Source organism: Apaloderma vittatum, unplaced genomic scaffold (genome assembly GCF_000703405.1).
Source record: "Apaloderma vittatum isolate BGI_N311 unplaced genomic scaffold, ASM70340v1 scaffold12772, whole genome shotgun sequence".
In the NCBI taxonomy this organism is placed as follows: domain Eukaryota; kingdom Metazoa; phylum Chordata; class Aves; order Trogoniformes; family Trogonidae; genus Apaloderma; species Apaloderma vittatum.
Genome location: NW_009704212.1, coordinates 6,849 through 16,917, shown reverse-complemented (window position 1 = coordinate 16,917; position 10,069 = coordinate 6,849). Strand labels below are relative to the sequence as shown.

Genomic DNA, 10,069 nt, shown 5'->3' with positions numbered 1-10,069 from the left:
GAGCCCGAGCTCACGGTGTGCGGGGGGCGACTCCAAGGATTTCTCTGACGGAGAGAAAGTAGCAGTGGAGTGCCCTGTTCAGACTAAAAAGGGCTGATGTGCGTTTTCGGTCCTCATTAAACACTGAGCTGGCTGCGCGCAGGAGCGTTCTCCTTCCAAGTCCCGCAGTACCTATCCAAAAAGTCAGCTCTTGAAAGAGAGATGGTCAGTTTGAAAGGTGGCACAGAGCAAACAAGGATCAATTCGGCTTTTTGACAGTAAGCGTCCCAGGCTTATCTTGTTAAATTGTTTCTTTTCAATTTTAAGAAAGACTGAAGAACCCAAAAGACTGTAACAAGGCAGATAACTCATAACAAGCAGCAGAGAGTAAATGCAAATTTAGCTCATTCCAAAACTTTTAACTCATCTGCACAGCCCTGCACAAGAAGTAGAGAGATCTTTATCATCTCTGCTGTTCAGATAAATCACCTTCTAAGGGGACAGGAAGCAGCAAAACCTGGCACAACTGACTGCAGTAGACACTAACAAAATGAACTCCAACACAGCAAAGAGCGTGTGACCTCCTTTCAAGTCATGCCTTGAAATCTCACCTTTGCAGTGTTTTAACAATGAAAACTAATGCCCCATCGGGTACTCCAAAGGCAGCGTCAGTCTGAACCCGGTTCTCTGCCTTGCCTTGTTCTCCCTGTCCCCTTGCAAGGGGAATTTTTGGGTGCCCACTGCCAGCAGTGCCATGCCAGAGTTTTGGCAGGTGCTCCAGCAGCCGCGGGTTCGTGTCTGTAGTCAGGGCATCAAATCTGACCTCTTTGCATTCCACAGGGGCATAGAGGGAGCAGGAGAGGAGAGGGGCTCCCTGTTTAAGGAATGCATGATGAGGCGTGAACACATGAGTGCTAAGTTGCTCTGTAAGAGTAGCTTTGTGTAGCACAAAACAAGATTCCTTCCCACAAAGTTATCTGATATTCTAATATACAGCAAAACAGGACATTGAAATTCCTAAGACTTATTATGCAGGATATCAAGTCTAGGAAATATGGCAAAAAGTAGTATTTCAACACTATTTAGTTACTGTATTATAAAAGGTTTACTTTGTGATGCTAAGTAAATGTTACAGAAACTTGAAGGGAAGATTTTTCTTCAGACATTGCCCAGGGCTGCATGTAAGGAGCAGACTGCATCTCATCTCCAACAGTTTGCTGGGGTAGTTGACACAGTTCAAGTTCACTGTTAATATCCGTGATTAGTATGCAGTCAGCTAAGGGCTGAGCTGAAGCTTGGGGGGGTAGAGCGGACACGACTTTCCAGGAGGAGGAATCCCCCATCAGTGGGGAGCAGAGCACCCTCTCGACTGGCATGCCCCTTCCCAGCAGCTGGTGTCACTGACGCCGTGATGTGAGAAGATACAAGAACTTCCCTTGGCTGACTATTGCCTGCCGGCCCCGTGACTGCACAGGCAGGGACTCGAGACCGTAACAACAGAACGTGGGTTTCCTGTAGCCTAGTGCTAAAGTCTGCAAAGGAAGAACATGACCATCCCTCTCATCAACAGGTCTGGACCACCACAAGCTTTACCTGTTTTGTTCTGTGCTGACAATACACCTCTTGAAAAGATGACTTGCTTTGTAGCTTTTGTTAGCGTCTTTTAAGGGTAACAGGAACGGCATAAGCATTAAAAAAAATAAATAATAAAAATCTAAGATTTTGTGAGACATGAACAACAGATATTGAAGTGGCTGGCATAGCAATTTATCGCTTAACAAGATCTCAGTCCTACAGACTGGTGATGCCAAACCTTGCAACAAAAAAGAAAATTAATCTAACTTTCTTGCCTTGAAAAGTCCATTTTACCTCCTCTCAGAAGAAGCAGAAAACATACTACAGCAGCTATTTTCAAATGCCTCAACTCTAATCTCAATACAAGAGCATTCATTACCGAGCAAGCTCAGGACAGCTGCCGCCCATCAGAACCACCCACTTGCTAAAGCCCCGCGGTGCCCAACGCTACTTGGTGCACAAAGCCACACGCTTCAAGGTGGAGCGCCCGGGCTCCTGACCAGGCTTTAGCTCTGAACCACAGGTGTTTTTCCATCAGTCACAGTGTCCCTCCCCTGCCAGGGTCACCTTCTCCCAAAATGACAGCCAGGCTCAGCCAGTCCTGAGGCTGCCGGACAGCCCGAACCTCTGGTGGGTGAGGGAATCCTGTGGGGAAGGAGCAGAGTCCCCACCGCTGGGTCACCCAGCTCTGCGCCCGCTGCCAAGACGGTGCTTGTAGACACCTCCCTGAGCTGGCTCCTCACCCCCCTCCCAGGTGCACCTCTAGTGGTTCTTTACAGCTGGAAGAGGTGGTTACAACATCTGTTTCCTCTGCTCAGCAAGGACGTTTTGTGTGCGTGTACGTGAGTTAAGGGCGCAGCAGAAGAGCATGTCCCACTGCGGTGACACTCCCAGCAGGTCTGATCAGGCACAAATTAATACACGCAACAATTTAATTACTGTTCAGTCTTGCTGCTATGAACAAGTCTTGTCAAATGTGCCTTATCTCTATAAATCCTTTCATAAAGATTCGCTTTTTTCGTAACACCTACCTATAGTAGCAACTGTAATCACAACTTTGAAATTTAATTAAAACAAGACCTTACGTAGCTATATTGCTGCAACTTATCTTGCCTTGTTCTGTCATGCCAGTATTCACATTTGCAATTGGACTGACAGATGGCATGTAAATCTAGCAGCTCACTTTTGGGCATTATATTCTTAAATATTGTGTAGGCTAAAATATTTATAATTCAAATGTTAAACTGTCACACCTGATAGGCACGCATTCACGAACTGAAGAACAGAACTCCTGGAAGGACTTTAGTTATAATCTCTACCTTGTGCATTAATATGGAAGAAAAACAAACCAGAACTAACACATTTATCAATATAGGAATCTGAAATTAGAGTTAACTTTTCTAGAGTCCTAGAATATTTCCTAATCCTTGAATACTCTGTGGAAAAATTCAGTGCTGAAGTCTGATTTACTTTTATTTTTCTCTCAGCCTCCAAAGACATCAATTTTATGTGTCAATTATTACTTATCTTTTAAATGTTTCCCAATGACATCTTTTTAAGAAATGTTTAAAATCAACTGAAGTGTACTTTTCTCTCCTTTATTAAAAGGATCTTTATTATTCTAAATAGTCTTAAAGCTAAAACCCCTGCACTGGATGCCAGGAGATGTAGGTTTGATTCCCAGCTCAGCTACAGATTTACTAAGTGACCTCAGCCAAGGTAATTCTCCTGCATCTCAATTCTCCTTTTCCCCCAAACACAGATAATACTCTCTTCCCCCATCATCCTGCCTTTATGCTTAAGATACTGAGTCACTTCAAATACCCAAGGGAAGGACTTTCACTTCAGTTCAAACTTCAGTCCTTTCCATGCATGCCTGGCGTGTACCATGAGGTCCCTCAGCAGAAATTCACATCCAGACCTTCAAACATGGAACATAAAAATTAAAGTTTCTAATCCTCTGTCAAAGTGCACAAATGCCTATGTTACCTCAGCTTTGGAAGGCAAGGGACTAACTGTCTTGGAAGAGAGGCTTTCCATTCCTGAGACTAAATTTACATCCAGAGTTTAGGATTGTTGTTAGGAAACAACTTCTAAGAAATTATTTATGAACTACAGCTAGAATTGATGTCAAAGCAACCACAGCTGCAAATACACCTAATCCAACCATATTTACATGACAAAAATGTAGAACAAAAGAACTATATATATATATATATGCAAGTATAATATATTTGCTCCTTCTATCCATTTGAGCTTGGCTAGGAAGTGTAATGATTACTACAGCCTGGATGACTGCTAGAATCTTAATATTCCCTCCAGGTCAACAGTCTTCTGCCCCTTCCAAACTGAAATAAAACCTTTCAAATGCTAAAGTAAAATATTAGACATAAAATATCCTTTGGAAATGACAGTGTTTCCCTAGTGGTATTTTCCTGAACTCAGTTAACTCCTTCACGTGGATTCTCATTAATTCAACGCTGAAAAAGCTGCTGGAATTGGTGACTTCACCTGCACAGAGCCTGAAAACCAGGAACTGCTTGTGTAACTGCGGCGTGTGAGGAGTGGGAGAGCAAACCCTCTTCCTAACAGCACAGAAACACAAGTCAGCTAACCTTTGCTATTGCTAGGTAATAAAGAGCAAACTAAACCGGTTACAAAAATCACTTCTTTCTGCAGCCTCCTGTGTGAAAAGGGCCCTGTGTTCTTCTGTTGCAGACATGGCAGAGCCCATCCAGCAGCTGACAAGGAACAACAATCCCCAGGAGAGACAGGCCATCCCCTTCACCCTGATCCAGCGCAAAGAGAAGGTAACCTCACCCGGCCCAGCTGGGCCTTCAGCAGCGTTTGCACTGTTCATACCTAGCTGCCAAAATACGTGTTTCTCTATAAAAGTACTTTAACCATTTAGGATTTTTAACATCGTACATGCAAAGCATTATAACTGGATAGCTACATTTCATATTTAGCATCTCACTGCTTTTACACATGTGAATTTTTCTTTTCTGTAAGGTAAAAATCAGAGGATGTCCAGATATTAAATGCCTTTATGATATTTTGTACTTCATTTAACAAAAAACCCTCATATTTTGATATCTGAAATATAAATGCCTATGTTCTTCATTTAAATCAATGCATTTGCTTCTTTATACAACCACGTCAATAAAACCTTAGCAAAGAATAATTGAAAGAGATTCATATCTGAATTTTAAACCAAACACATACTTCTCTGTCATGGGTCATTATCAAAGAAAGAAGCAATTTGCAAACCCATCTTATCCTCTTAGGAGAAACTGAAATTGATGCCCAGCAAATTGTTTACAGCTCAGGAGATGCTGCAAAGAAGGGTCTAACCTCAAATAGGTGACAAATCAAGAAAGCGTTTACCAAGCATGTATGAAGATTTCCTGTCACATTTCTTTTCATTAGATCTCTATAATTCAAATTTATAAACATCACAATTTGAGTGTGTTTCACCTTAACAGTTTGGGAATCCTGACATAAATATGTTGTAATTAAGTGCTTAAAAGCAACTTCTTACTACTATTGTAATAACTGCTGATAGAGAAATAAGTGTTAATTGTGACTACATGTTTAATGCTGCAAGTCCAAAAGCTGACAGTTCCTTGTTTTAAAGGAGAACTAGCTAGACGTCTCCTGAAATAAGTTTTGGCTTGAGATCAGCAACATATCCCTTCTTGATTTGTATGAGAAAGGACTGAAATTTCCATGTTCAAGTTCATTTCACTGACAGTTGAAAAAAAGACGCAGTTATTCTTGTACTCAGGTAGGATGCACACGCTGTGTCTGGGTATCTACCTGTTAGGTGCCAGCTCGGACCTTGAATTGAGGCATGCATGAACAACATCTCAAAGAGAATGTGCTTAAGGTATAGCTGAGACTGACAATCATTCCTCCTGCCTGCGGTTCTCCTGGTCATACACCTCAAGAAATTGATTTCTTTATGTTAGAAATAAGTGCTGAAATACTGTTTGACTTTTGCTTGCTTAACTTAAACACAAAGTTATTACCTTATTGTGTTTGCAGCTTGGAGATCTGCTGTACGAAAAACGCCAGTACGGAAAAGCCAAGTGGGCTTGCATCAAAATGAAAGAAAAACAGTATGAACAGAGCATATGCCTTGGATTCATGAAGCTCATGAGGTACATTTGTGAGCAGAACTCCTCAGGTAATTGGTACCACAATTCTACATTAAAGTTAAAACACTGTATTTATACACTAGCTCCTCCTAATTAGCTTTTTCCAAATACTCGCCCTGCCTGTGGAGACACTTTCCTGTCATCACAGCCTTTCCAGCAGAGTCTAAACCCAAGTGCTGCTCTGGTGAGGAGCACAACTGGGGAAGACAGCACTGTTTCCAGGCGAATTCTGGCCACTGCAGCCACCTGGGAAGAGGCACTGGCCATTTTTGAAAGCTGGCAGCTGGAAATTATGTTACGGAATTTTAGTGGTTTAGTTTTCACAGCAGTACTCAAATCACCCACTCTAAGAACGAACTCAGAGTGTAATGCCAGAAGAGATCATGGTGTTCTGCCTCCTTCGAGTTCACGATACTCAACTTGCACACGTCTGAATGAGCACCAAAAATTTCTGCAGCTGTAGTACATTTCCCAGAAAGATAATCCAGTTTTAACTCAAGTACTTTAAAATAATTGTAAATTCATCAAGTCCTTGATAGTTTTTGCTGGCATGTAAAACGTGCACCTATTTTCCAATCCAATTTAAGCTAGTTTCAACTTCCAGCCATCAGTTCTCATTTTGTTTTCCATTCTCTAGTTGATTAAGAGGTTTTGGAAGGCCCAGTGTTTTGTTCTGTGATAGTACATGTGTTGTAAGCAAGCCAGCCCTTAGTGTTCTCTCCAAGAAACTAAAAACATTGATCACAAAAGCTTTTCCATAATCAGGTATTTTCCCTGCACTCCTCATTCTTTCACCATTTCAACACAGTTTGAAAGTACTTTTGGCTCCAAACAGTGCAGTTTTGTTTTCAGGCTGTGTACAGAAGCAAAGTTCCCACTCCTAGTCATCACTGGTGCTGCACAGTGAAAATCACCACCTTTGCCTATAGCACTGCAAAAACATAGCCATGTTTGAGAACAACAAAGCCTAAATGAATTCATGAAGCAGCCCCCTTGTCTCGCTACGGTGTTTCTTCCCACGTAACTAAAGCATGACACAAGGTCAGTTTAGAAGATAAACCCAGTCGGAGTCCAGAAGTCAAGCGCAGCCTGCAGACCTCCTCTCCGTTTTCTAAAAGCCTCTCTCCCTCCTCAGGCCTGTACTTGGGGATAACAATACCCATCGTGACCGTGGTCCACACAAATGAATCTCAGTCGGAGATAACGCCCTTGGTGACAGTAGCGTACTACCTGCCCGAAGTGCTGCAGGACGAGCCACCTCATCCTTTTGACTCGGACATAATCATCGAAGAATGGCCTTCTACTATTGTGTATAGTAGGTAAGAAACAGGGTCATTTTGTTCTAGCAAAAAAAAAAAAAAAAAAAAAAAAAAAAAGAATTGTTTTTTTAAAAAAAAAAAAAAAAAAAAAAAAAAAAAAAGAAGTAAAAAGTAAAAAGATGCAGTTTTCACCCTGGGCATGTTATGTCATTTAAACTGAGGTCTAAAAGCTAACAAACAGTAAAACTTGATTTTTACTAACCGTTAAAAGTTGCCTGCTTTATGAGACTGGGATATTCAGGAAATAATGGTTACCAGTTTACTTGGTAAAATGCTGCATCTATAAACGTGCAATATAGCCACATCTCAGAATGCAGATCACTCTGTGTAGCTGGGAACAAAGCATCTGACATCACTGAAAATGTTAAGAAGAAAACCTCTTCTTTGTTTGAGATCAGTCACAGTCAGGTAGGATCATTTGTGAAACACAACTAAATAATTTAGGAGGAGGCATTTCTAGCTTCTGGAAAAACTGTGCATTTCCAAAAGAACTTGATACAAAGTTACAGGAATTACTTGATTGTTACAGGGGCTTCAGAGGAATTACCAATGAAGACTCTATAATGAGAGAAATAAACCTGCTGGCGGAAATTCTGGAGAGTCCCGAGCTGTGTTTGCAGGATACGTTCATCATCGCAGGCTACACAAACCCAGCTGCTGCCAACCGACACAACGAGATCTGGTTCCTCCAGAGACCATAGGGCAGAGGCTTGGCAGGCACACACATCAGTTCTGATTTACTGGCACAATCTTACAGGTGAATCGCATGAGACGAGATGTCAGACCCTCAAAGCTTACAGAAATGTGGCTGTTAGCCAGTTTAGCAAGGCAATCGCTCCAACTCAATAATCAGAGGTAACACCTGAAACATACACAGTTTCCTATGTCAGCTTTTACAGTTTATACACAATTTTTATGGAGAGTTTCTAGCACTTTCAAATTTGGTTCTCCTTATCTTTTTTTTTAATTTTTTTTTTTTTTACAAGATAAGGGAGACAGAATGCTCACTCCTCATCAGCACAGCCTTAAGGGAGCCCCTGGCCTGCTCCGAGGTGCTGCGCCAGCTGCACAAAGACCCTGCTGGGGCTTCCAGGGGGACCTCACACATGCAGGCCCTGCTTCAGAAAAAGAGTGTTCAAGTCTTAGTTTCTGAAAAGAACTACCAAATTTAGACCACTGGGATTAAACCAAGGAGTAAGAGCAGGCCAGTGCTGACTGCTTTTGGTGTCATCACCTGTGGAGCAGAGATTCTTAATGCTTACCTCAAAAAGCATTCAACCAAAGTACTTTTAACCTGGACAAGAGACCAGGAAGGCAGAACAGTCCTGCTACTCATTAAAGTTTTGATAGCAAATGTTACAGGTTACCTTAATCACACACTCTGAATTACTCCATGACTATATCTGGCATTCCCAAATAGAAAATGGTTATTCTTAAGTCCAGTTTTCTGAACACTTTCTTTTTTCAACTTTGCTCAGTGTTAAAACACTGAAGTAATTTCCTCAGTACTTCTTATGCTCTTCTGGCAGTCCCACATTATTAATGTCATAAACAACACAAACATTTCACAGAATCACTGAAAAAAACTGCAGCTAGAAGTGACCTGTGGCAGTTCCTGGCCCAGCCGCTGCTGCGCTGCTGGCAGCCCTCCCACGGGTGGGTGTTGAGCATCTCCAGGGACAAGGAGCCCACGATCCTTCTGGGCCCCGTTCCAGTATCTGACCACCCTCACTGTGAGAATTTTTCTTCCTAATTTCCCACGTTGCAGCTTGTTCCTTTTACCCTTCATCCACATGGTGAGTTTTTAAGTAGACAATTGCTAAGGTAGCACGCTGTGACTCAAAGCCAAGCTCGCCCAGCTCGACAGGCATCGGAAGGTCTGAGAGCAGCGCTCACGCTTTGCTGTTTCCAACAGTCAAAGAGCACCTACTGCACTTTAGGATCAGGGTAGCAAACAGTTTTGCTCTCAAAAATCCCTTTTTAACATCTCCCCTTAGAGACATGATTGTAGAGTTTAACCTCAGCAGAAGTAAGTGTTTTTATATAAAATGTCTTTTAAGTATACCACCAGCATTATTTATTGATTACAGGATTTAGGCTTTCAGTAGAGCTTTTGTGTTCTTCAGTTACAACTTACAAAACGGCAGCCAGAGCCCCTGTCTGCTGCCTTACAGCAGAGTTAATTGGCAAACAAGATGGATTTATGTCGTACTTCTGAATAAACGTGCAGGTCGTAAGAAAGTTAAGCCTCCTGGTTCCACAAGGTGCTCTGCTGCACAAAACTGACTTTATGCTTAAAGCATCTGGTTGAGCAGCAGGATCAGAGAGCACCTTCCAGCCCTGCTTGAGCGTTCCCGAGGAGTCCTCTGGTGGTTGCTGCTCACGCAGATTCCTCAGGGAAGACAGCAAGAAGGGGAAAAAAGGAGAAGAAAAAAAGAAAAAAAAAAAGAAAAAGCCTCTTTTCTTTTTGAACAATCTGACAGTTTGTGGAGAGAAAAAAAAGCAATAAAAGCAATCCCCACTTTCTTCTGACATGCCCAGCTGTTCAGGCACCCTGCGCTAGTCCAGCAGAGACCTGTATTGCCACAAGTTAACTGGATGTCACACTGGTGGGAGGAAACCTCAAAAAAAGACTGCGTTGAGGTTTTTTATTCCAACCAGAAAGGCATCAGATCTGCTTCACCAGATGACAGCACAAATGCTTGTGCCAGTTGTGGCCACAACCAGATGTCTGATGTGCCAATTTAGATGCATGTCAAAGCATTTCTTATTTAACAGAATGAGATGATGAAGGTACCTGTCACCTCTTTTATTCCTCTCAATTTGTTCGAGAGACAGGATCATAGCCAGGGGGGAAGTAAAAAAAAAGTAAAATCAGACTTCCTTTTCACGTGTTGAATTGTTTCCTGTTTTTTTAGTATTTATTTTCTTTTTTATTGAACAATTCCTCCAATTATTAAAAGTGCCAGCCAGTATTAAAGATAACGAATTAATGGAAAACAATTAAAAAAATTTAAAACTGAGTTAGGTAGAGGG

At 42.0% G+C, this 10,069-nt stretch overlaps 1 protein-coding gene across 1 annotated transcript; it reads left to right on the top strand.

Annotated features, from left to right (window-relative positions):
* The first annotated feature begins 4,274 nt into the window (after positions 1–4,274).
* LOC104267324 (heme-binding protein 2-like) lies at positions 4,275–7,734 on the top strand. Its single transcript, XM_009864969.1, has 4 exons — positions 4,275–4,364; positions 5,602–5,743; positions 6,850–7,033; positions 7,563–7,734. Exons 1-4 carry the CDS (start codon positions 4,275–4,277, stop codon positions 7,732–7,734), a joined length of 588 nt encoding a protein of 195 aa, XP_009863271.1.
* Positions 7,735–10,069: the final 2,335 nt, after the last annotated feature.

Coding starts and splice junctions, on each gene's coding strand:
- LOC104267324 (XM_009864969.1), top strand. CDS start 4,275: ATGGCAGAGCCCATCCAGCAGCTGACAAGGAACAACAATCCCCAGGAG. Junction 4,365..5,601: donor TGATCCAGCGCAAAGAGAAG/GTAACCTCACCC, acceptor TTGTGTTTGCAG/CTTGGAGATCTGCTGTACGA. Junction 5,744..6,849: donor TTGTGAGCAGAACTCCTCAG/GTAATTGGTACC, acceptor CTCCCTCCTCAG/GCCTGTACTTGGGGATAACA.